The 27,649-nt window shown below is 43.6% G+C and overlaps 1 protein-coding gene across 1 annotated transcript; it reads right to left on the reverse strand.

The window, feature by feature from the left end:
* On the reverse strand, window positions 1-27,649 carry lin-52 (DREAM core complex component lin-52). The gene is made up of 7 exons (XM_075700318.1): window positions 27,567-27,649; window positions 27,130-27,204; window positions 26,951-26,985; window positions 23,249-23,315; window positions 8,182-8,265; window positions 876-926; window positions 1-794 (listed from the first exon to the last, which is right to left on the reverse strand). The coding sequence occupies exons 2-7, from the start codon at window positions 27,191-27,193 to the stop codon at window positions 727-729; spliced, it is 369 nt and encodes a 122-aa protein (XP_075556433.1). The 5' UTR covers window positions 27,194-27,204; window positions 27,567-27,649; the 3' UTR covers window positions 1-726.

Genomic DNA, 27,649 nt, shown 5'->3' on the forward strand with positions numbered 1-27,649 from the left:
TGTGCGTACACCCCTTTATTAGCTCAATTATCATGTTTGAGTGAAGCATTCAGTCAGCATGCATTTTGCTTAAAAGAGAAAAGCTAATAAAGGTAATTTAATAAATTTGCCATGAAGTGCTGTAGCTCATATGCTATGTACATAATTCTGCTGTGTTCAATTTTTTTTATAATATTATAATTTTGTGCAATGAAGCATGTGTTCATGTTCCCCTTTACTAGCTCACTTATTGACTGTTCAATTGAAACATTCAGTCAGCATGCATTTTGCTTCAACTGAAGATATGTTACAAAATGTAAATTAATTCAACTTGCCATCAAGTAGAGTAATTAATATGGTTCTGTAGTGTGCTATTTATGCAGCACAGAGCTTTGTACAATGAGGCATGTGTGCATGTTTCACTACCTGCTCAATGAAAACACAGCACACATATTGGTCGACATGTAACAGTAATAAGTTACTAACGCTACATTTCTTAGACCTGCAATCAAGTTTAGTAATTTGTAACCTAAATACATCGTGCATGTGATGGCAAGGATTTCCGATGTGCATACGCTTTCCATCCTGGCAAAATGATTCACGTAGTGCGAGATTTGCTTCACTGGTGGATGCGAATGGCCAGATGAAGTCAAGCCAACATACAGTAGTGCAGCCAGGCCTAACGGAGTCCTCCACTTGCAGTGCCCATGATCATGACAGCATAACAACAAGGCATCCCTGTGCATATCAAATGCACAGCCGCCTTTCCAAACATTTCTTTCCGTCACTGTACACCAGCACCTCTTGTTCCTCTTCTGAAAGGCAATCCATCCACCTGTCCATCTCACACACTCAGTGTCCATGCATAAAGGAAATCTGTTTTCACTTTCGCACACCTTTATCCTTGCGAAGAATGTCTAGGAAGCGACCTCTTGTCATTTCCCGAGCTAGAAAGAAGGAGCAGTAAAGTTAGTAGCTGCACTTCAATAGAGAAACAATAAGGTTGATAAACACGTAGCATGTTTATGCAATTGAAAAGTCACGCGATGACTGCGTGGACTACTTGGCCGCAGTGCTAATGACGGAGCAAACAACTTCTTGCCCTGCCACCCTCCCAGAGCCACTGCAGAGAAGGATGCATGCTCAGTTCTACCATGGCACCCCAGACCCTTTGGCAGGAAGGTGGTCTGAGAGCAGGTGATACTGGTCCTCAGAGCAAAAGGGCACCTACCTTTTCCACATCTGCTGACTGCGACTGAAGTATGCTACAGGGATAACAGTGATGAAGTCGAGAGTATGATGAAATTTTGTCTGATCAGGAATTACCATAGCGAAAAACAAAACAGATGCCAACCAAGGTGAAAAATAAGGCACCGACACTGGAGCCTTGTTCACAATCTTCATGCATGCATTGAATAATTATGGCAAGCTGTGAGTAATAAGTTGTGAGTAGGTGAGGGAGTTTTGTTTATTTTGCGGATTGGTGGTCAAAGATAATGAAGAACCCGTTTTAAATGGCAGTGTGCATACCCTCCCAGCCTTCCTTACACTGATGGCAGCATAGACGTTTTTGCTTTGCTTGATATCGTTCAGATATTGGGGCAGCATGGATTCACATTGAATAACATAAATCCCAACTCCCAACTATGGGACGTTAAAAAAGAAGGAAGAAACAAGCATTTGATATTTCACTTACTTTTAAAGTTTTGTTATTGCATCTTTCAAACAATGAATGGGGACGTAAAATCAAAACATCGTGTTGCTCTGCTTGGAGGCTCAATCATGTGCTTAAGAGGAAGCTTTAGCTCAAGTGCTCCTATCTAAATACATGTAAAAGGAGAATTCGTTTTTCTCGGCAACCACTGCACCAAATTTGACGAGGTTTGTTGCATTTAAAAGACAAACTTAAAATCTAGTGACTGTTGGTTTCGAATTTTTGAGTTAGATTGTCAATTTTTTATTAAAAATTGGCAAAAATCGAAAATTTTCAAAAAACGAAACTATCAAGTTTACAACTCTGTCACTCAACAACGAAAAATGATAATACAATTCTGTGAATTTCATCTAATAGTACATCTAAAGCGGACAAAATTGATATGTTACACATGAATATAAAAAAAATTTAATAATAGAGAAATACAACTTTTGCAAAACCGTTGTAACCAACGTAACAAATTCACGTAAGATGTAAAATGACATATTGAATTTGTCCGCTTTGAATGATCTAATGGATGCCGTTTGCAGAACCGCGATATCGGTTCTTGATGCAGAGCTATGAATTTATAAACTTCGTGCTTCTATTTTTTTCAAACGGTCAAATACTTGAAAATTATTTTAAGAAAATTCAAGCCCTAAATCGAAATTCCGCTTCCAACAGTCACTAGAATTTAACTTTCTCTTTCAAATGCGACAAATTTCATCAAAATCGGTCCAGGGGTTCTCTCATAAAAACGTTTTTGCGTTTTACATGTATTTGAATAGGCCGCGTCGGAGTTGGGCCCGAGCTAAAGCTTCCTCTTAATTGAGACCCATAACAAGTCGTTTACTGCCACAGATACCATGTTTAGAAGAAGAGTCATTGCACACGAATTGTCCCAGATCCTAATAACAATCATAGTTGATTCTCTTTGAAAAAAATTGAGCTAGTTGGTGACCTTGTGAATAACATTTCACCAAAGTATTTTTCTAAAGAAAAACTATTTTTCGTGATAAGCATTCCTTGAAGGTTTCGCAAAGAAGCAAAAATTGATTGGGGGTAATCTTTTTAAAGCAAGTGTGAAAGTAGGCATAATCACAAATCTTTTAGAATATTCTACATGTGTGGTCTACTTGTGTGATGTCAAAGATGAACACAATTATGAATTTTAAGCATTTAATTCACTCAATAAAAATATCAACCTTTCGAAAATTTTTACACAAACATCATCCACAATAACTTTTTACCACTTTTGTAGCTATGGTTCCCACAAAGAATAATGCTAGACAATCAAATTAAGTAGTCCTCCAGAAAATTACTGCTGAAGTAACCAAAAAGCAGGGTGTCAGAACGAAATGTTTTTACTGGTTTTACTTTCGTATCACTGAAAAAAGTCCCGTTAAAAAAAGTTATTCATAACGTTTCATAATGGTTTTTGTTTGCACGAAAAATTCTCTAAGCAAAGCGACAATAAAAATTGTGTATTTATTTTTCTCAATAAGTGACACATGAATTATGAGATCATGCTCAGTGCCTTGAGCCAAGGCACTGAGCATGATCTCAGAAGCAGCACGTCATCGAGTGTACTTGCCGAAATGCGAGATCACTGTTCCAGTAAAATGAATGAAAACGAAGACATCCAAACGATAAAACCTCAGTAACAAAGCATTGTACCCGTAGAAAACAAAATGGAACGATAAGCTCTTCAGTGCACAAGCCCTGGGTTTTGCTGTGATGCCAATCTGCTAAAACACCGAGCAGCAGGCTTAGATTAGTGGAGTGCTCACACTATCACTGCCTAAGATACGCGCTGCTGCGGAGCCCTGAGATACGCCCTAATGCTGATGTTGCCTGACGTCACTTGTTTCGGATTGGCAACTCTCCTCTTGAACCGAAACCCAACAAAAGATATTTCTGTTTCACTCTGAAACAAAACAATAATGTTTTGGTTAAATTTCTGTTCTGGTCAGAAATGTTTTTTTTGTTTTCCTTTCGTTCTGACACACTACCAAAAAGTCATTTTTTGACGATATTGAGACTTAAACCAAGCAAGAAGGCCCTCCAGATAAAAATATGTGATAGCTCATTATTGGCACCAACCTTTCAGCTTGTGATATAGAAATTTTATTTGAAGTAAATTTGATTCAGGCAAGAAAAGTAATCTTTAGGTCCAAAACCTATCTCACCAGTAGGCACTACTGAACTGCAAAAAATTTTTTTGGGGGGGATGGGGGGGAGGGGGAATTACTTTGTGAAACCTTATCACAAGATTGCCAACTAGCCCAATTTTTTTCCAAGAAAAATGGTGATGGTCAATTTCAGGGTCTGGGAAGTTTCCGTGGAATGACCGAGAGGAAGATATTCATTCACGGCAGCAATGCTCTGATTAAAAGACAAAGCTGATTCAATCACTTTTCATTTTCTCTCAGAGCACCCCTTTTGTACTGCTCTGCATGTCTGTTGGCATGGATGTTTTAGCAGTTTTATAGTTAATTGCAATAGTATTTTTCTTCGTGGCTAGTGGTTAAAATAACCACGAGATTCAATGAAAACAGTGATTGCATGGAGCTTTTCGAACAATGTTTTCACTGTGGAGCTCCGCAGACATAGTTAAATTCACCTAGGTGTACCTTGTAGCCGAGATACATCTAAGTTATCACCTAGATGTATCTCGGCTACAAGATCTTAAATTTTGTTGTACGAGGGCATTTCGGGCAAAGAGTTCTCAAAACTTGTAAAGAAGAGCCTTCCAGTCTTTTAGAATGTAATGTACTTCTCCTTCACCAATAAACAATTAACCAGGCTAGATTACGCACTGTCAAAATATATATACAGTGGAACCCCGTTCATACGTTTTTCACCGGACCGAGGAAAAAAAACGTAACAGCCGGGAAAACGCAACCAGTGAGGAAAGTTCCGAAAATGAATGAAAAAAGTGCAGCTTCAACTATAGACAATTTATTTCCACAGAGTGCGCTTATACCTTAAAGAAGTCCAGAGTGGTGGCTTGCCGTTTCTTTTGCTCGCTAGAAATCGCCGCACGTTTCTCAATAGCCTGGAAGGCCGCATTGCTATCAGCGTCGCTGTGAGGTGCGACGTACCTGCGAAGGAGGTCCAGAGCCGCGACGGCTTCTCCAAAGCTAGGATTTGGCAACTCTCCGGCATCATGCGGCTCGTGCTCCTCGTCGTCACCGTGCCACGGCAATGGCAACGGACAAAGGAATATCCGCAGGAAATTTTGCCCTCTTTGGTGCAATCATGCTAACGTGCTAACGATTGTTTAGTATTGCTGCGGAGCGCGCGCGTCCGAGCAGCCCGGTTGCGTGCTGCGCGGCGTGGTTTCGTGAGAAATGTAAACAAGAGAGGAGAGCTGGCCCGATAGGCGGAGCAACGCCATGAGCAATGCCAACTTCCGGCTTCCCTTTAGCTAGAGCTTCACCAAGAGTGACATCAGGGCCTCTCCTGAGGTTCCTTCCTCCGTGAGTCGACCCGTCCAACAAACCATGCGGTGACCGTAATCACAGTGATAGTGAGAGCATTTTTCACGTATGGCCATCTATTGGCAGCCTCTCGAACTGGCGTGCGGCTTCTTGTAGCCAGTTCCATAGCCAAGCCTGGCCAAGCCCGGTCAAAACTCTTCAAAAACCAAAATGGCGGTTGGAGCGCGTTGCCTACTTTAGCCCAGGCGAGTTCGGGTTGTGACGCATCATGCAGGAACGTTTTCACAGCTACTACGTAGCAGCGGGGTTCCTTATACATTGGATCCTATGGAAGCTATGCCGGGACCAGATGAAAACGGCGTAGCAGCCGGGAAAACGCAGCAGTGAGGAACGTAACAGCAGGGTTCTACTGTGTGTATATATATATATATATATATATATATATATATATATATATATATATATATATATATATATATATGACTTCATGGTGAGCCAATGTAGAAACCTTAAGGCAGCGTCGCCACCCAACTTTCATTTTTATGTTGATTAATTGCCACGGTAAGTGCAGGTTTGGCTATTGCATAAGCATAATTAAATAAAGCCGAGCATATTATTCCATTATTATTATTAGCGTGTTTAAAAAGCAAGCAGCAGGATCTTCTGATACAAGCATAGATCTCAAACAGTACAAGAAAGGTCAAGAGATCTTTGCTCATTTACTGTTTTTTACATTTACTGTTTACACTTATGTGTTTGTTAAGTGTCTAACTCATGAGTTCAAGACCGTTGGCCACAGGAGCTCACTCACGTTACACTCACACACTGTCACACACTGCCTCTGGGTCGCACTCGATGTGCGTTCTTACTCATCAGCACTGATTTCTACTGAGACTCATGTTCGTACCCACAGGCACTCGTGTTTGCATTCGTGTCTACTGACAGTCACATGCAGTCAATCATGTCCCATCACTGCCTTCACAACAGCCATCGACAACGAATATTGTGCATGCTCTCTGTTGTAATCACTCTTTCTCTCTCCCTTTTTTCTCCTCACTCCTCTCTGTAATGTTTTGTTGTTGAGAATAAATGAATAAATAAAAATAAATGTCGATCAGTTGCGTTCACACTCATGTCCAACTCGCACTTGCTAGTACTCACATTCATAATTATGTTCACTCACACTCAGCGGCTCTCATATATATATATATTCACATCAACTCACACTTACTAGCTGTCACTCTCACACTCAACGATACTCATTCATGTTCATGTACCTACTCACCTTCATTAGCATTCACTCGAGCCCATAATCACATCCTCTCACACTCACTTGCTCGCATTCATACTAATGCCCCACTCGCACATGCTGATGGTCACTAGTGACCATTGAGACTAACTCCCATTTATACTCACATTCTTCATCACAACTGCGCGCACTCACGACTGTGAAATGAGTGAGTGAGTGAGTGATTGCGCCTATGAGTGAGTATGCCAAGCTTTGCCTGCTAAAAATGGGCATCTATAAGCATAAGCACATTGCATTACATGTTCATCAGAATGTGGCCATCGTAGCCAGGAATCGAACCCATGACCTCGAACTCGTTAACAGTACAACTACAGCTGCCGAACTACCGCAGCAGCTGTATCAAGTGCAAAACAGGCGCACTTGATGGACTGTCATGTGCCCAGACCTGTGAGCTTGTTCATAATTGTGAAAGGCTCAGAAGTCCAAGAAAAATCCAAGGACACTTAAAGATTTCTTACGAGTTGTGAAAGCGAAAGCATTAATGTCCAATTCAACACCGCTGAGCGGTCCTTCGAGTTATGAACTCCTCGCAGGCAATGCGAGCATGCGGAGACGCTTGGCGCGTTTTGATTTGACCTTACCAAGGCGCAGTTAGAACGCAGGCAAGAGCATGCACGGACAAGGAACACGTGGATAGCACAGGCTTCCGAAAGCAAGAGCGATGTGGCGTCGCAGCGATGCCCTCTCTCCTTACGCAACACCTGGTGCGCTACCACAGCAGCAGGTGTTCCTTTTTGACTGCTCTGCTTCATCGAGGTGCACTCATGACGTGGTGTCACACCGAATGGGAATTTGCCTGCTGTTTTTGCTGCTACAGATAACAGACAGACGCTGGCTTTTTCGCTCAATGGGCCATTTGACGCTTTCACATCAAAAACTTGTGTCAAGAACTAAGAAACCTCAAATAAAGAAACCAATGCAGACAGTACTGGGCAGAAAGCATGACACTCGCAGCAACACTTAATGGCACTCAATGGTCTCAATTTATAAATTATTTGCAACAGTGGCTCTGAGATATAGCATGTTGTAGGCTCATTTCCAGGCAACAATGGCCCTGCTTCACCGGAGCAAGGACATCTGGTACACTGGTTTTATGACGCATGTTCAACAACAGTTTGCCCGGACTAAGCTCAGGCCTTCCACTAGCCCATGCACAGCTATGGAATGTAGCACTGTGGTAACACCTAATACATAGTTGTTAATTTACAAGCACCCTGGCTTCATCTGTCTACTGCATTCTTTTTGACACGGGGTCAACCCTTTCCTCAATGGTGTACACATCTACTAGCCAGCAGGCTTACACATAGTACAAGCACAAACCTCTAATGTGAACACAACACTATATCATCAGTTCAATAAAGGCAAGGTGACATGACAAAGAGACTTTACCTGTGCAATGGGGTTGACTTACAAGCTTACATGAAAACTCTTGAATTGATTTGAATTTTGGGGTTTCATATGTCAAAACCACAATTTGATTGTGAGGCATGCCGTAGTGAGCAACTCCGGATTAATTTTGACCAACTGGTGCTCTTGCATTTTGCTGCCTTCAAAATGTGGCTGCTATGACCAAGTTTTGATCACATGACATCATGCTTAGCACTGCAACACCACAGCCGCTAAGCCACCACGACGGGTATGGAAACTCCTTGCCCCATGCAAAGCCTCACGTAGACACCACGTGTTAATATGGACACAGTGTTAATAAAATTAACAAAGGTTTCCAGCAATCACCAAAAACAGGGCATTATACTTACATTCTTCAATTCCCAGCTTGTATGCAAGGTTCTGAAGGTCCTTTACTTTTTCAAGCAGTGCTGCTGCAGTCAAGCTGCCAAGTTCTGCAAGCAAGTAAGCAGTGAAATCAAGTGCCAACTTCAAAGTAATTGAATGACACTTAACATGAAAATACTTGCACTTTATCATGGTTACCAGCTGTACCGTGCATTTAGCTACCTTGTGTGTTTGACTCACTCAACATAAGTTTATTGTAGCCTATTTCACCTGCTTGCTGTGATTTGCTGAATAACTTTTCATATGGCAAGAAAAGGTCACGTTACTCAAGTTTCTTAATGACCAACTTCAATGAAACCTTACTTCAGCTCAATTTGTTAGAGAGGATGTCACCAAAGTAATCATGTTAAGCCTATAAGGCTAGACAACCACACATACCTACTTTAAATACTAAAGTTCAGACTGCCCTGCAGCAGATGACAAGAACCATTAGCAGCATGCCATGTAACCACGAGAAAGTCAAGATCAGATTTCAATTTCAGATTTGCATGCTGTCTTAACGATATTTTTCACCCTTACAATATTTTGCCTTAAATATAAAGCCTCATGCTGTATACACTATACATGAGACGCACTGAGCAGCTACAAAGGTTCAAGTCAGGCAGAGTCTCGGTTTTGCGTCATTCCTGGCAAGGTGTAATGGCACTATTTTTGTATAGTACTGGCACAAAAAACATGTATTTCTGCAAGCTGGTTCCAATTTTGCATTGTTCCTACTATGTAGTTACGTGGCCACTACAAATATTTATTACACAATACAAGATTTCACTGCAGTTAGCCATTAAAGGGACCGACAACCGCCTGGAATGTGCCTTGAGATTATAGTGCCGATGGAAAGATTGTGACTCACAATGATAAAAAAAAGCATAATTTTATCCCTTAAATGAGGAACTATATTTTTAAATCAGCACAGAAACTTGCTAAAAAATGACGGGGGGGGGGGGGGCAACATTCTATGGCGAAATATGTCATAAAGCCTTGAAGACTGGCCATTATCTAAATAGATGTACATAGATGTAAATAGATGTAGTTCGTTGCAAATGCTATTCGCCGTGAGATCCAACTACAGGAAGTAGCATTGCTGCCATGTTAGTGCGGATAGGCGGCCGACGACATGCATCTAGGTGTACACAGTGGATGGGTGTTCTGCTGTGAACCATTTGGCCCGATTTTCTGGTTGTTACGATTTGGTTAAGGGAGCAGGTTTATTGGTTGGAGTCGAAGACGCCTTGAGGGCAGCAAGGAAGAAACTGCAACAGGCATGGCACACAAGCATATATTGAAAGACAGAAATGACAATTACAAGGACACAGAGCATTGGGCTTACGAAAACAATAGATAAGCGTGTCTACCGAACATTTGTGTTCCAACCGCGTGCTCATGGTTTGGAGTTCCAGAAAGTTGGCATGATACATCGCTCAATTTGAATGAGAGCAGGTGGCAGACGAACTCTCGCAGGCTCTTGTTCATCAGTGTCATATGTAAGAGGTATGTGGCGCAGAAAGGAAGAAGAGGACGATGTGCACATATCGGTCCGAAGGGCACGAGCTCCGAGGTGCGTGATACGAGCTGTGATCGAGGGAGAAGTGGTACCAAGCTGGGATTACCGATAGGGCTCTGGGCCAAAAAGGTTGTAGTGTTAGCATCGCACTGGCGTGGGAGCCATGGAGGTTCGGTCAAGTCTGTGACGTTGGCAGTCCAGGGTGTGGCCGTCGACCTCAGCAATGTTTGAGCAAGGCTCCTTTGACATACTGCAGCCTCTCATGGCAGTGCCGGGCACTCCAGGAAAGATCCCCCTTCAGAGGCAGACCAGCACGTATGATAGTCCTCGGTGCGTCTCGTCGGTACTCGAAGAAGTAGCGGCGGAACCCGGAGTTAGGCCTAATCAATGAGGCCGGGGTGCCAGGTCACCGTTGAAGTTCGGGACACCGGCATCAGAGACGAACGAGTTGACTGGCTGACGTTAAGGCAGCAATGTTTACTGAGTCGGCGAGAACACTGAGTACGAGGAAGATCCGACACGCTTCGGTAACAATAAAATTCGAACAGCGCTAAACGACAGGACCAGAATGAGGAGGAGACAAACACGGCGCTTCGGACTCGGAAGATATGTGCAACGACAAAAGTCTGTAATAACGGCCCTTTCTAGTAGCGTCGCAGCCATAGGCTAGGCTGGCCTGACTTTCGCGTATCAAACGCCAAAGACTAACGGAGCTGGTAGTAAGGACATGTTTAGTGATTATTAAGTAGGTTACATAAATGTTAGTATATTTTCATGGTGTTTTAGTTTGAGTGAGTTTTATTTTTAGTTTGGGGTAGAGTGTAATTAAAATCTATTTGCGGTGCTGCTCTGCATGTCCCAACTCCATCTCTCATAACATCTGCAAGCCCCCGAGATCGGTGACACACAACAATCAGCTGGGCGACCACAGCGGAAGATGTGTCATTTAGAGGTCCCCTCGTGCGTTGTTGCTTGACTGGGTCCCACCGACAGCTGTTGGCCTCGCGAACGCTGACGACCAACCCAAGCCAATGTGCGTTCCTTGCTTCGCTGCTTGTCAGTTTTGTCTGCCTCTGCCAATATGGTCTCTTCTTCTGTAGGCTGCTTGAGCCATGCATTCTCTGCATCTAAACTGATGCATGCATCTAAACTGATAGTTTAGAAACTAGCGTGGAATTTCTAAGCAAACTCGTCGAAAAGCTGAGCGCCGAAAACAAAGAGCTGAAATCCGAAAACAAAGCTTTACAAGCAAACAACAACACTCTCAAGAAGAAAGTTGGCGAACTGGAGCAATATTCTCGATTAAACAACGTCGAGATTAAGGGCATCCCTTGCACGCAAGGAGAGGACTGTGTGACAGTCATACAAACTATTGGCAACAAAATTGGTTGCCCAGTAACGGCCAGTGACCTCGACGTTGTTCATCGTGTTCCTACTAAAACAGAACATAAAAACATCATTGCTCGCTTCTGCTCGAGAACGAAGAAAGCCGAGTTCGTCGCGAAAGCACGAAAAGCTAGACTCTGCCTGAGCGATATTGGCCTCGCAACAGCAAAAGAGAACCCTGTCTTCGTTAATGAACATTTAACACTTGAAAACAAAGCTCTCTTTTCCAAAGCCTTGGGTCTGAGAAAAACGAAGAACTGGAGATTTCTGTGGACAGAAAACTGTCAAATCAAGGCCCGGAAAACAACTGAAAGCCGCGTCTTTCGCATCGCAACCGAATCCGACCTTTCAGTAATAACCTAGCTCTAATCCACCTTTGCGCCACGCCTGTCCCGTAGGCAAGTCTCACAATTTCCACCTATCTCACAGCTAACCAGTTAAAGAATCTTCTTTCAAATCATCAGCGATCTGTCTTGCACTTGAATGCGCGCAGTCTGCGCAAGCACTTCGATGAATTCTCCGATCTCGTTTCTTCATTCACCTTCCCATTTTCAATCATCGGAGTATCTGAAACTTGGTTGAGCGACCACGATAAACACCTTTTCTGTTTTTCTAGTTTTATTCCTGAATACTCCAATCGTCCGTTCAGCAACCATGGCGGCGCAGCGCTGTACATCTATTCAGATATTACTTACAACCGAAGAAACGATCTTAAACTTAATGTAACTAATTGTGAAGACGTTTGGATTGAACTTAAAAATGACTTCCTCAACATGGACAACAAAGACCTAATAATTGGTTGCATATATCGTTCACCCTCGTCATCAGCAATAGACTTCTGTACTGCTCTCCATAAAGTCATGGGACTGCTAGCAGATGAAAACAAAAATGTAATAATTATAGGCGACATCAACATTAACCTCGCTGATAGTACGTCTACTAATGCTTTACATTATTCTGATTGTTTTAACAGCTTTGGTTATGAATGTTTAATTAAGATACCGACACGATGTGCTAACCACCCCATAGGTACATTAATTGACCATGCATTATCAAATTTGGCATATCCACCAGACGCAGGTGTTATGATGACCGACATAACTGATCACTATCCTATATTTCTAAATTTTCACTACACTCATGGCTCCGAAAAAATCACGCACACGAAGTTTATATTAGACAAACAATCATTCCTTGAAGCCGTGTCGAACCTTGACTGGTCCCCCATCTTTTCTACAAATGATCCACAAAAAGCATTTGCACTGTTTATTTCTATGATTAAGTCATGTGTTGATCGTCATTCCGTTCAAGTTAAATGCAAGAAGAAGTACGCGTCCCCTCAAAATCCATGGATAACAGATAAGCTCTTAGCTTTAATGCGCAAAAAGGATAATCTTTATAAGAAAACCAAACGACAACCATTTAACAAGAATTTAGCCATCCGGTACAAAAAGTTTTCTAACCAGCTTTCTGCCACATTGAAAAAAGCTAAAAAAACATGGTACGAAAGGAAAATTTTGGAATGCGATAAAAACGTAAAAAAGAAATGGGAAATTGTTAACTCCTTCTTAAACAGAGCAAATAATCGCGAAGCTATAACAGAAATTGCATATCAGGGTATGGTATACAAGACCGCCAAAGAAATAGCTGATGCGTTTGCTGATTTCTTCTTTAGCAGCGAGCTACAGCCACCTGCGCATGACAATCCCGTGCCCCAGCGCCTGCCACATTCTTTCTTTTTATTTCCAACTACATCTCAGGAAGTTCTAAACATTATAAACAACATGAAAATAACCGGCGCCGGCATCGATAAATTACACCCTTCCCATATAAAATTAATCGCACCCCTAAAAAGTGATGTCCTTGCAGACATAATCAACGTCATGTTTAAATCAGGCAGTTTCCCACAAGAGCTAAAACAAGGCAAGATCACCCCAATTTTTAAGAAAGGTGATCGCTCTTTAATTTACAATTATCGCCCCATCTGTGTATTACCATTCTTTAGTAAGGTAGTGATCGCTCTTTAATTTTCAATTATCGCCCCATCTGTGTATTACCATTCTTTAGTAAGGTAATCGAAAAGCTAATAGAAAAACGTTTAACTAATTACCTTACAAAATTTAACATTCTCTCACCATTCCAATACGGCTTTCGCTCGGGTTACTCGACCGAACTGGCTCTCGTTGCTCTAACCGATCAACTAAAACTAGCTATCGATGAAGGGAATTATGCAGCGTCAGTGTTTGTAGATTTAAGCAAAGCGTTTGAGAAAATAAATCACCGCATCTTATTTCGTAAGCTTGAATCATTGGGAATCACCGGCCCAGCGCTCTTGTTACTACAAAATTACTTAACAGACAGAATGCAAGTAGTAACCATTTCAGCCGTTCATTCTAAAACCATGTTCACTAATATTGGTGTGCCCCAGGGTTCCATACTGGGTCCGCTTTTGTTTTTATTATACGTGAATGATCTGCCTAACTGCCTGTCCTTTTCGAAATGTATACTTTATGCAGATGATACTACTATTATTAATTCCAATAAATGTATTACAACCTTAGTATCTAACCTTAATAGCGACTTACACAGCCTGATGGAGTGGTGCCAAACTAACCAGCTACAGATAAACCCGTCTAAAACAAAATTTGTTGTATTCACTTCCCACCAACGAACACTTCACTCCATTCCTCCTATCTTATTAGGCGGAAGTCCTATCCCTGCAAGTTTTTCATGCAATTATCTTGGCATAGAAGTAGACAAACATCTTAAATTTACTGAACACATAACCAAACTAAAACGGAAGATTACCTATGGGATTAGGGTACTTCAAAAAGCACGAAACATATTTGACCATCAAATATTACTATCATTATACTTTTCATTTATTCATTCCCACATTATTTACTGCGTTACTTGCTGGGGAAACACTTACGTAACCCATTTAAACTCATTGCAAATTCTACAGAATCAGGCTATTAGGATAATTACATTTAGCCCATATAATAACAACGCCTCATATCTTTTACGAACTAATCACATTCTTACAGTCACACAACTCGTTAAATATAATCTAGGTACCTTTTTGTTCCGCCAAATCAATTACACACGATGTGATAGCTTGTTACCACAGTCTTCTCTATTAAATACTAATAGTACCAGGTTTGCAATAAATAGGAACTTCATTTTACCTAAAATCCATACTAATTATGGCAAACAGAGCGTTCATTTTTCATCCATCGCATTTTGGAACACACTACCAGTTTACATAAAAACACTTAAAATTCACGAATTCAAGAAACAACTAAAAGATTACATTATGTCGAATACTGATGCCTAGTCCATACTCATAACCATTCTTTCAGGGTCCCTTCATTTCATTTTCATTGCCATACCGTTAGGTTTCTGTTTTTGCATCACATATACATTCGAGTTAACAAATTCTACTGTGTTCGTCACGTCATCTACGCAGTTACTTCATCAGTTGTCAACGAGATTGTGTTACAGAGCTTTTTTTTCATGACATTTATGCATATGTAATTCTTCAATCATGGTATTCATATTAAAACCTGTAATTGTTTAACCATCTGTTGAAAACTGCTGTACTTTTGTTTTATTACGTTTACTTTGTAAAGGAGGTCCCATTGCAGTCTTTTGACTCCGGGACCTCCTCCTGAATATTAACAACTTGTAATCATTCTAATGATCTCAATAAAAACCGATTCTGATTCTGATTCTGATTATTTACTGATTAACTCAGTGCGCTTTCGTGGCATTTGCTTATTCATAGCTACATTATTTCCTTTTTCTTTTAGCAATCCATGAGTGCACATGCAGCAAGGTGTTATCCTTGTTGTGGGTGATGCAGGTGCCGCAGTGCCACTTGCTTCTATGTTTTCAATGTCATTTCATTGTTTTTAAAGCGGTTCATGGCACTTCACCACACTGGTAAAGAAACATGCTGACTGCAGTGAACTGATCTTATTATGCCCTCAGATGGCACTTTTATGCATAAAATGGGTAGAATATTCTTATATATTTGAAAAAAGCACAAACTGTAATTCAATAGCGGTCTGGCACTCAGCTATACAGTCTCAGTTCCAGTTATTTCTTGGGGCTTTTTGTGTATGTTACACTTGCACTCCGCCTACTCTGTTAATATTGTTGCACAAGTTAATGCCTCATTCTGCGCCTTCCTTGCAGTAGTTTAAAACAGTACATACTCCTGTACAACGTAGGTAAAGTTGCAAGTTAATGGACATTCTACATCACCAATTGTATGCATACAAGTGCACTTCTTTTTTTTTGTTACTTGCTGTGAAATGCAAGCAGCTTATGTGTTCAATTAAGCAAACTAGGCCACTATGAGTGACAGCATGTTAGCATAATCATCAGGCTGCTTCAGTGGAGATCATTAAGGCGATAGCCTTAGACGGCTCATGGGACTAAAAAGCTCATGTCCGGCGTTATGGCATCAAAATTCATAGGGAGTCGAACCCTCGGCCTTTGGTTGGAGTCGAATCCACCTGCTTTGGTGTTCATTAAGGCAAAGTTATTTAAAGGGGCACTAAATGCAAATATTAAGTCAAGCTTAAGTGATAGATTAGGGCTTGACAATCTCTAAGACGTCAATATTATCGTAAACAGAACCTTTGAGGTGAATTGAGGTAAATGCAGGATATTATTAAAGACTCCCCCGGGCCATTCAAGCACTTGCCCGATGACAAAAGTATTCCTCATTTAAATTTTGTCACTAGGACTCAACCACTCGTTACAAAAACATCCTTGTACTACATTATAAGACGAAATAAAATGCTACTAGTACAGTTCTATTTCATTTATAAAAAAAAAGAACTCACTGACAAAGATGTGGGCAGTCAAAAGGTTTCGTTTTCGCTAGACTCTGCGCAGCCCATGCTTTCACATTTCAGTAGTTTCGTTATCACACAGCGCTGCGCTGGTTTTGATGGCTCGCGAAACTTGCACAAACTGCAAGTAGCAGGGAATTCAAATTCCATGTGATGTCACAGGTTGCACGAATGGTCCATGCTACTTGGCCAAAAGCAGCTGCGGTTGCGAATCACCACTCTGTCTGTTTCTCTATGGCAAGAGACTGTACTGCTTGTCTGTCAGGCGCTGTTTCACTGACCGCCGGCAGCAAAGGGCGGTCATGGCGCATGCAACGTCACCACTCACAGTTGGGTGGTGGGAGATTTGAATTGTGGTAAAGGTAAACCCACTACTTTTGGTCTTAATTAAGGTGAAGTGAATTAGGGTATATTTAATTAAGATATAGTTAATTAATCCCCAGTCTTTTCCATAGTTAATTAAGGCATTCAAGCCCACGACCTTTGGTGTGAGTCAAACTCTTGACCTTTGGTGTTTATCGAACCCACTTGGAGCTTTGGGTGAACTGGCGATACCTTCAATTTGTATTCCAATTAACATTGTGAAGTTCGAAAGTCGAACCCACGACTTTTGGTAAAAGTCGAATCCACAACCTTTAGTGTTAGCAGAGTAACTGGCTGGGCTTGTTAGTTGAACACAGTGGAAGGCTACAGCGCATGAACCGACAGAGACAAAGGAGAGACGCAAAGTGCACAGACGGCGCTGGCCAACATTACGGTTGATCACATTAACGCCATGCGAGACACAGCCGTCATTTCCACTTTCCGGTGCACATTTTGCAACTTCTCTGACAAGAGTCAGTAGACCAGGAAAGTCTTTGTTAGATTCCATGGCAAATTTTTGCTCGAGCTGTAAAACTTTATGCAAATCACGCACTTTACACACTTTTGTGTGCCTCCTTTGTCTCCGTTGGCTCTTGCCCTGTAGCCTTCCCCTATGATGTTAATTAAGGCGAAGTTGATTAAGGCATTTGAACCCATGACCCAACGTGGAGATATGGGCGAACTGGCCACATCTCAAAGTTGGATTCTAATTGATATCATGAAGGACAAGCACTAACCCCACTCACTACCTTTGGTGTTAATTAAGGCACAGCTAATCAAGGCACTCAAACCCACGACCTTTGGTGGGAAAAGCAAGTAATAAGAAGTAACAACACATTAGAATGAAAATGTTGGCTGTGGTCAGCGACGAGATGCTAGCCAGCGTGGCTGGCCTGGGTAAGCTCTCAAGTGATGTAACGAATGCCTCATGAGCACACGCTAAACTGCCAACTTCTTTTATTACCCTTGCATTGTTTTATGTGCATGACCGTGATGTGACAAAGTTGTAATCATTTGAGGAGCTAGAATAATTTGGTTGTTTTATTTTAGCTAACAGTGGCCACTGCGTTGCATCAAGCTAACAACACCACAATGAAGAGTGAAAGGAAATTATAATAGCCGCCTTTCAATTCATTGTTATGACGCTCTGCATCTAGAGTCTGCCGTTTCACACATGATCCTCATCTAATACTAGCTTTTGTTTTGTAGCAGCAAATAAAAATACAAATGGCAAGATTTAATTGCGAGGCAAAATGAATTCCCCTAGTGGCATCAGAACCACATATTAAAGGAACACATCTGGCCACACAGCCACAAAGCAAGAGTCATGCAATTAACACAAGTACCATAGTGCAGCTATCATAATATGAAGCGTATGGTGCAATATAACATGAGTGCATGCTTACAATTCCTTTTTCTGCTGCTAAGTGATGTTCACTCCACCCTGTTCACGTTTCATGTTATCAGAGATAGCACAGTGATGAACACATGACAAGCCACTTCAGCGTGGTATCCACGTCTCACTGCTACAACTTCATTTGTTTAAAACAAGGTAAAATGCTTTTTGTGATGTACTCAAGACACGAAATGATAACAAAATTGATAATAAAATGCTTTTGTACGCCATCAAAAAATGCAGACTACCATTTATGAAGAAACAGTCATAAAAGATATTCATACTGTACACGCACATGTAAACATATAGTGCATAGCAGACGACATGCAGCGCAATGCACACTATATGTGGTTCAACCAGTGCCTACCAGGCTGCGACATGCTTAATCTCGTGGCCAATACCTAAAAGTAAAAAAAATTTTTACTTCTTATTATTACAAATTATCTTTATTTATCTGTGTGTTTGTAAACTGCAAATAATCGTACAGAAAGGTGGCACATCGCCTGCGTGCAAAGGAGCGGGTCCATTAGCTGACCAAGTGCCGCCATCTTGCAAGTACAAAACCAGCCAACAGAGTTTTTGGGATGGCCACACTAACGATGCAACATGCACCCCTGACTGTATCAGCTGATTTGGTCCATTAATCTATTGGTCGAACACATGGGGGGCGACGACGGTTTCTTCCGAGATGCCTCCCACCTCTGAGTAACAGAAAAAGATGTCGAAGGCTATGACATCAAAGTTTTCATGCTTTATTCTGTCACCGGCAGGAAATTTTGCAAAATAAAAAAGCATCCGTGACATTTCTTCAATAATTAAAAATTGTTGTGGCTGTTTTTAGACTGCAATGTGTCAGCATTTGATACAGCAGCTATTCCACTGCCCCATCTGCATGTCTTTCGAATTGCTCACCCCATCAATATGATCTATCACCGTTGCCGACGCTGATACATAGTAAGTGGAGGAGATTTTGCAGATTGAAAAAATTATGTTTTCAAATTTCCAGACGTATCCCAGATGAACTTTTGCAGGCACAGATGCTTCACATAGTAAGCTTTCCATCGCCCCTAAAGAAAGGGCAATGCTCGAAAATTGTTGTTGGTCACTTTAAGTGCAGACAAGAAGAATTTGTGCATCAGAAACAGAAATACCGTATTTACTTGATTCTAACGCGTCCTCAACTGTACCATGCACCTGCTTTTCATGACAAAAAAAAAAAAAAAAAAAAGGAGAAAAAGACCGCTCTCGATTTTAACGCGCATCTGTTTGACGTGGCCTAAAGAAAGAAAAGCCCTTTACAGTACCGCGCACCTCATTCTTTCATACAAGAACGTAACTTTTTCTCATTTGCAAAAACAAATATTCACTCCCAATACACTAAAGTTGCAATAAATAAATGTGGCAGTTTCGCTCGAAAGGCGAAGCATCGATTATGATAGCAAATTAGTAGACAGCTATACGAAAAGTAAGGGTAGCAGTTTTAATGGCCGTATGAACTTTTAAACATTCGCTTACTAACTAAATTAACAAGCATGGTGTCACATGCGCACAAGAACAAATGAACACGTCTCACGGAATGACTGCGGAAACTCTTTATCAAAACGATGGAGTGGGAAAGTGCGTTAGCAGGAGCGAGCGAATTTACCTTTGTGTGGCCTCTCGCTTCAATGCGCAATAAGCGACAAGAACACGGCACGGTGCGCCTAGATGCATTAGACTCTTGTCTCCATTGCAGATCGCTTTCAAGATAGGGGTCGTATGGCCACGCTATACGTAGCAGCCGCCGGAGTAGAAAGAAAGCTTGGCCTGTTTGCGCAAGTTTCGGGAACTCCGAACGCTGGTGATGCGGCCCCCAATTTCTGTCCGTCTCCGCATACGTGATCACTTTCCTTTTAATTGTGGTCTCGCGATGAACTGAGCATGTCTTTGCAGTCGGCACTTCTATGCTGATAGAGTAAATGCAGAAAACGGGAAGACGGATGGTGCACTAACCTAAGCATACATACTACAGCACATGGAGAAAGCTACGGCAGCTAGGCCCAAAGCGTGTGCGAGGTGGCTATTTTCAAATGCCGATGACGATATGGATGGAAACAACTTTATTCTGAATCCGGCAAATTTGATGACCCGGGCTCAGGTCTCCCATGAGGGGACTTCGAGGCCTTGCCTCGTCGCCGCCTCTCGGGCTTGCTGGACAGCCCACTCTTGTGTCTTGAGGTTGGAGCTGCGCAGAGCGGCGGCCCACTTCGACGCAAGAGCCTCCGGAGCTACTGCCATTGTAGCTGATGTAACCCGACACTCCCACAACATGTGTGACAGCGTCGCTCTAGTGTCCTGACATAATTTGCAAAGAGCATTCGGGTATTGCGCGGGGAAAATGTGCTGCAATCGCACCGGACTGGGGAATGTTTGTGTTTGCAATTGTCGCCAGATGACTGCCTGGCGACGTTTCAGCATGGGGTGAGGTGGGGGCAGCAACCGCCTGCCTAGCTGGTAGTGCTTGGTGATGTCATTATACCTGACCAGGCGTTCTCGCGTGCTTTGAGCCAGCAGTTCCGAACTCGAAGAGGCGGTCCCCGATTCTGCGCGGCGGGTCAGTTCTCGCGCAGAGCGGTGTGCTACCTCGTTCAAGTTAATGAGGCCCTCATCGGTGGGGGTGGCGACGTGCGCTGGAAACCATATGATGGCGGTGTTATCGAAGTGCTGTCGACCAGCTTTCCTTAGAATCTGGAGAGCTTCGGAGGAAATGCGCCCCCGCGCGTAGTTGCGAACTGCGGATTGTGAGTCGCTAAACACTACCTCGCAGAGGGGGTCGGTAAGCGCAAGCGCAATCGCTACCTCTTCTGCTGTTTCGGGGTATTCCGTTGCGACACTACACGCGTGCGTAAGCCTGGAGCTAACGTCTACGACTACCGCCGTGAACCGGCGTTCTCGCGTGTATTCTGCGGCGTCTACAAAGCGCGTAGTCCTCGTTCCACCCAAGGAGCGCAGCAGTGCCTTGGCACGGGCCTGGCGTCGGCCCCGATTAAATTCGGGGTGCATGTTTCGAGGTATAGGGGCGACAATCAGTGTGTCGCTGAGGTCAGGTGGAATGACCTGTTTCTGACCGTGTTGGACGTGGTAGTTGAAGCCGAGTTTCCGCAGGATGTACCGGCCCGTGGCTGTCAGAGACATGCGTTCGAGTTGAGAGGTTCTTTGTGCATCCACGATTTCCTCAAGCGTGTTGTATACCCCCAGCTGTAGCAGACGAGCAGTGCTTGTGGACTCCGGTAGGCCAAGGGCGATCTTGTAAGTCTTGCGTATAAGGGTGTTGATTTTCTCCCTTTCAGTGACATTCCAGTTGTGGAAGGCAGCCACATAAGTGATGTGACTGACTGCGAAAGAGTGTATGAGGCGCATGACACTGTCCTCCTTCATGCCCGTGTGCTTGTTTGTAATGCGTTTGATCAGGCGGGTAGCCGCTGTAACCTTGCCTTCGATTTTGCGAATAGCTTCTATGTTTGACCCGTTGGCTGTTATATGCATGCCTAGGATGCGTATCTTCGGGACTCGGGGAATGCAGGAGCCGTCTTGCGTATAGAGGATTATGTCGTCACATTGGCGCCATTCGGCTGTAGGCTTGGGCCGGCGGCGCGAGCGGTAGACGAGCAGCTCCGATTTCAGTGGAGATAGTCGGAGACCTGTGTCTTGTAGGTAGGTTTCGACTGCAGAGACCGCTGCTTGTAAGGTGCATTCTATCTGACCGTCACTGCCCTTGTTGACCCACAGGGTGATGTCATCTGCGTACAAGGCGTGATGGAGGCCATCGATCTCGTCGAGGTAGGCCGGGAGACCCAGCATCACGAGGTTGAAAAGGAGCGGGGATATGACCGATCCTTGAGGAGTGCCGGTGCTTCCTAGTGTATGTTCGTCGGATGTCATGCTGCCGACCGCGAGGGTGACTGTGCGGCGCGACAGGAAGTCTCTGACGTAGTTGTAGCTTCGCGCACCCAAGTTGAGCTTGTTTATGCGGCTCAGGATTGCTGCATGTGCTACATTGTCAAATGCCTTTTCCAAGTCCAGGCCGAGGATGGCCCGGTTGCCGCTAGTTGGGTCATTGATAATCTCGTGGTAGAGCTGGAGCATGACGTCTTGAGTGGAGAGGTGTGACCGGAAGCCCACCATAGTGGGTGGGTAGGCTCCAGTGTCCTCAAGGTGGTGGTTGATGCGGGAGAGGAACGCGTGCTCCATCACCTTGCCAACGCAGGATGTGAGGGAAATGGGCCGCAAGTGATCGAGGCTGGACGGCTTGCCTGGCTTCGGTATCAGGACTGCTTTAGAGCGTTTCCACGCCTCTGGGATGCAACCTGCTCGCCAGCATTTGTTGATGTATGCCGTAAGAGCGGTTATCGAGGCATCATCGAGGTTTCTTAGAGTCTTGTTCGTAACCTTGTCGGGACCAGGTGCTGATTTGCCATTAAGGTCGTGGAGAGCTGCGCGGATCTCTGACTCGTGAAATTCTTCATCGAGTGTCACATTTGTCTCTCCAGTGTAATCCCCGTGTTGAACATCGGGCCGTCGAGGGAAGTACTTGGCTAGCAGGCGTGTCACGAGCTGGTGATCACTCGTGGTAGCCTGTTCCTTGTGCAAAAGGCGTTGCAGGTTTGCTTGCTGAGCAGACTTGCTCTGCGTTTCCCCCAAGAGGTGACGAAGGAGACGCCACGTGCTGCCATTGTGGAGCTGCCCATCGACTGCGTTGCAGATGTCATACCACTGTTCGCGGCTTAAGGTCCGGCAATGGTCTTCCAGCTGGCGATTGATATGTGCGATCTTCTTACGAAGCTTTCGGTTGTGCCTTTGCTGCTTCCATCTTGCGTTTAGTGACGTCTTGGCTTCCCAGAGGTGGGCTAGTCGGCTGTCGATCTTGTCAACCTGGAATTCGGGTGCGAGCGTCTGCGTCGCCTTGTTCATGTCGTCGTTGAGCGTCTCCATCCATGCCTCGATGTCATCGATGTTCTCCTCACCTCTCTGTTCAGCTCGCTGCTTTCGGAATTTGTCCCAGTCCGTCCATTTGAATAGCTTAGGAAAAGGGGGTGTACCCGCCTGAGGAATTCGTGTTTCTATGATCATGTGGTCACTACCGAGATCTTCAAAGGTATTGCGCCACATTGCTTGAGGGATGTTACGGACCGCCGTTAGGTCTGGTGTCGTGTCCCGTGCCGTAGAGGTGCCCGTGCCCGTGCCGATGACGATATGGTAACGCAGATTTAGGGTCATACTCGATTCTAACACGCAAGCTATTTTTGGACCCATTTTATTGAAAAAAAGTGCGCGTTAGATTCGAGTAAATACGGTACAACACCACTGTGACAACTTCAACAAATCAGTAAGGTAAATGCTACCTGAGTGTAGATCCAGGTAATGAAATTATAGAATTATATAATAGCTAGTGGTGCAAAATTTCCTTGAAGTTTGCCTTTAAGGTTCCAGACCAAAAGCTTGTCTTTCCAAAGCTCTTAGCATCAGTGCTACTATCTCACCTTGCAGCATGACTAGGCCGTCTTCATCCAGAGCCCACTTTGGCTTTGTGCTCCTTGTGTGTGCAGGCTAATTTTCAGAAGGGGAAGTGTGGTAAAATCAATTAACAACAGCGAGAAGCAAAATGCCCACAGAAGGCACATATCAGCATTCTACAGCCTCAAAAGCCCTCATGTACCTAGCAGTGAAGCTGTTTGCACTGAAAAGTGCAAAATTTTTAAACTTTGGTAGACCCACTTTAAAATAAGCAGTTCTAAGGTGAACTCTTCAACTAAGGAAGGTAAACACAGCAAGTTTCTTTTCTGCAGTATTCCTGCACGCATTGTTCTTAGTTCCTCAGTGATTGGCCTGGTCCCCAATCTTTCCTAGATATAGAATTCTTCAATAAGGCAGAACTTTAAGCCTTGCCTGGTTTCCCATAAAAGCAATGCAAGAAGAAGTTTGTCAGGACAAACGATTTCCCCCATGCAAAGCAACTAATGCAAACTGCTGTGGTGCTGCACCTGCTACAAAGTGACAGCACTGCGTCAACTGACCTTGCCTTGTGTTGCTATGCGATAGCCCCTTCTGTCACAAATTATGACGGAGTGTTCTCAAACCCTCCAAATTTTAATTATATATATATATATATATATATATATATATATATATATATATATATATATATATATATATATAGACACACACACACACACAGTGTCCCAGCTAACTTGGACCAAGATTTTTAGAATACCTAAGAGCTCTACAGAAATCGTACCGACTGCATAGTAGCCGTAGTCATATGTACTTAAGGCCAGTATTCTTTTCATCACAAAGTCATGCCTAATTACTTTTAATTAATGCTTTTCTTTAATTATTGCTTGAATCGCAAACATATCGATTACAAAGTTGTAGGGCACCTCAAATAACCTCCGAATCAAGCATTTGTTTAGTGCTCAGCTTTGTCTCGCTCGTTTTTCAGAGAAAAAAAAAGCACGCGAAACATTCAAAATACGAAATAGATATGCACTCGCACGCCGCTACTCAAGCGCTCCCAAGCGAATAGCCACGGATACACGGCTTTACCAGCGGCGGCAGCTCGATACAGGGCTTCACGCTATGTGATGGTTGCGGCATCAAGAGAACACGCCGCAGACGCATTGATAAGCGTAGTAGAGCCTTGTACGATGTGGCGATAAGAGAATGCAGCCACTATATTATACCACTAGCCATTATATCAAGAGCTGAAGTATTTGCTACAATTAGATGCACTGGTTATTATTGATATCAGGGCCTTCCGGCACAATAAAGAACACTAATTAACAGCAGTGGTAAGGAGAACACATCAAACATAATAGTGCCTTTCTTGAAATACAATTGTTTTGCATTACAGTGTGTACTGAAGTGACATACTTATTTAGGTTAGAGCACGGTTATGTTTACATTCAGCACTATGCTCAATATATTCATCTTGCCATCATTACTTGGAATATTCAATACACAGAGTGATGCCGAGACTAAAAGGGATAAAGACAGTGTGGCTTTTCTAACAACGGTGCGAAGAAACCTAGAACTGGAAAGGCACAGCTGGCATCGTAAATGGGTGCGACACGGCTTCCACAAAAATATTATGCAGATCCCACGCACAGTGGGAATTTATGAAAGCGAAGCTTTCTGTGCTGGTTGCTTTGATTGCCAATAATTATCGGTGTTGTTGACGGTGAATGTTTAATTTCTTCAATGTTCAGTCCAACCTGAAAGTGGTGAGTTGCTGTTAAACGTTACCTTGTGTATACACTACTGCTGTTTGTCTGCACAGTACACGGAACATCCACGGAGAGGTGTTTGCTTGAGGCGTTGTCAAGCACCATATTTCATAACCTCCGAGAGGGTAGAGCAATGTCATGGCCTCACATGGCACATTGCATCGTGGCAGAAGTATCAAACTTGAATTGGATTATGGGGCTGTATGTGCCAAAACCACAATCAGATTATGAGGCATGCTGTAGTGGTGGACTGCAGATTAATTTTGACAGCGAGATGTTCTTTAAAGTGTCCCAAAATCTAACTGCACGGGCGTTTTTTATTCCGCCCCCATTAAAATGCGGCTGCCGAGGTCGGCATCAAATCCATGACCTCTGGCAATGCCATAGTCGCAAAGCTACCACGGTGGGTGCAGAAGTGTTGATTTGACGGTTGACCACTTCCGTAGTGTCGCCTGGACCCCGCGGTGAGCTTTAATTAATATGGCTCTGCTTCTGCATGCCCTGTGTAATTTGTCAGCTTGACATATCGGCATGGTGTTTATTTTTCAGTAATAACAGGAACGTACTGTACGGTACCTTGAACTTAAGCTTATCCAGTTTCCCCGCAACCGCTGTCATGTAATAGTAGGGTTTCCTTGCCTTCTCACGGCACCTCCCCCCACCCCTTGTATGGGAACTGCCTCTTCCACTCCCTCCTCTCTACAGTTCTATCTATGCCCCTTCTGGACCTGCAGGTTAGTAGAAAGGAAAGCACTGCAGTTTCTGCAATGCTTTTGAGGGAGGTCATGGATAATTACAGCTGTCAAGAGGGTAATGTGGCGACGCCCAGATAGCTCCAGAGGGCATTGTGCACAGTTGACACAGTGGGGTCCAAAGGAGTTTCTTGCACCACCTTTCTTCTCCGAGTGCCCCCTGCTTGTATACACACGCTCTGACCCGCCCCCCCCCGCCTGACGCAGTGTGCCAGACAGCAGCAGCAGCAGTGGGAAAGTCGAAGGAAGAGGCAAAGAAAGCTTTGCTTTAAAAGTGTGATTTATTTTCAATTCGGGCATGCAGCACCTAAATGAATGAAAGAGAGCATTGGTTGCACATAGCAGCCATGCACTGATCCTCTGAAGTGCCTCTGAAGTGCCTCTGTGCCCAGAATTCAGGAAAATACAGAATTTTTGCTCATTTTGTGCTCCATAAGTTAACAGCGATAGTATGATCATACACATACACTCTCAGATTGGCAAAGGCAATGCTGATGTAAAGGAGACTGGGTGAGTCTGTATACTTGCAACGGTGAAGGTGAAGCACCCTGTTCATGACATGGAAAGAGATTTCTGAGAAGAAACTGGCAAGCTAGTTGGTAGGGCTTTGTAAACAAATAAGCGCAGAGCCCTCACTCACCTGGTATTCTTTTTCTAGTTTCCTTTTTCTGCCTCTGCTTTTTGTACACCCGGCGGCAAAGTATTGCGGGGCACGAGATTTGAGAAAAAGCTGAATATCTCCGCAACCTTAAAATCCAGTCTGGTATTTGCATTTCAGGCTTCAACTAGAATATGCTAACATTGTCCTATTCAGTTTTACTGGCTACTGCTACAAGCTGCTCGGGAATCGAACGGTTTCGGTAATCCCGTGGTCCTTACACTTTTGTTGCTGGATGTACACGGCTCCTGATGTTCATAAGCTAGAGCCAACTTGCTCTGACCACGAGTGCAATAGTGCCCATAACCTGATTTATTAAAGAAAGTCTACAAAATGCTTGGCGGGCATCATATACAATGTTAAAATGCTGTAACCTGTGTGCATGCGTGGTAATCACACATGAAATGTTAGGTAGCTACTAATACGTAGACCAAACCCCAATAACAGAATTACAGTGCTGATATGCTATGCAATACACGGTTTGCAACCCTTTCGTTTTGATAAACTTTCGCCAACTGATTCACCTAAGCTTAAGAGAGAAAAACTCACCGAAAGGAGCGCAGCGAATTCCATAACTCCAGGTACTGCAAGAAACATGCATACGAATTTATGCCTATGCACCTCCTATTACTCTCAGGAAATGTGGCTACGTAGAAAAACGGAGCTCGCGGTCATATGACCACAATTTGCTTATTTCGCTGGCTACACATTCGAGACGGAGAACTCACTTGGCTCGGGCCATAGCTCAGGAGACAGCCGCCCATCCAACTGTTCTTCGCTTAAAAGAGCCATTTCAGAGTCATCTGAAAACATAGGAAGGGGTTACAATCCAACAAGAAAACCTTGCATCTCGAGCATGTAGGGAAAATTGTGTCCCAAGTATAACGGAACTGCTCTACGGAACTGCTCTCAGCAGGAGCGGTCGCTTGACTAGTTACTGCGCCGGTTGTCATAAGCTCCCCTCAAGAAGCTCGCCGGAACACTGTAGGATACAATTCTCATCCTGAAGCAAATAACCGCGCGACGTACGTTAGAAAACAGACAAAATGCGCCACCATCACAGCTGCGAGAGCAACAAGCGTACAAATTTACCTCCATTGCTACACGACGCCATCACAGAATAAAGAACCAACTTTGCCATTTTTCCACTGCGGAAGATACTTACCAGGGGGCGCCACCAGCCGCAGCGTTGTGCGGGACTGAGCAGACTGAGGCAGGGGACTGAGGCAGGGGTGCCCTTTATCTCCC

This window comes from Dermacentor variabilis, chromosome 7 (genome assembly GCF_050947875.1).
Source record: "Dermacentor variabilis isolate Ectoservices chromosome 7, ASM5094787v1, whole genome shotgun sequence".
NCBI classification, from domain to species: domain Eukaryota; kingdom Metazoa; phylum Arthropoda; class Arachnida; order Ixodida; family Ixodidae; genus Dermacentor; species Dermacentor variabilis.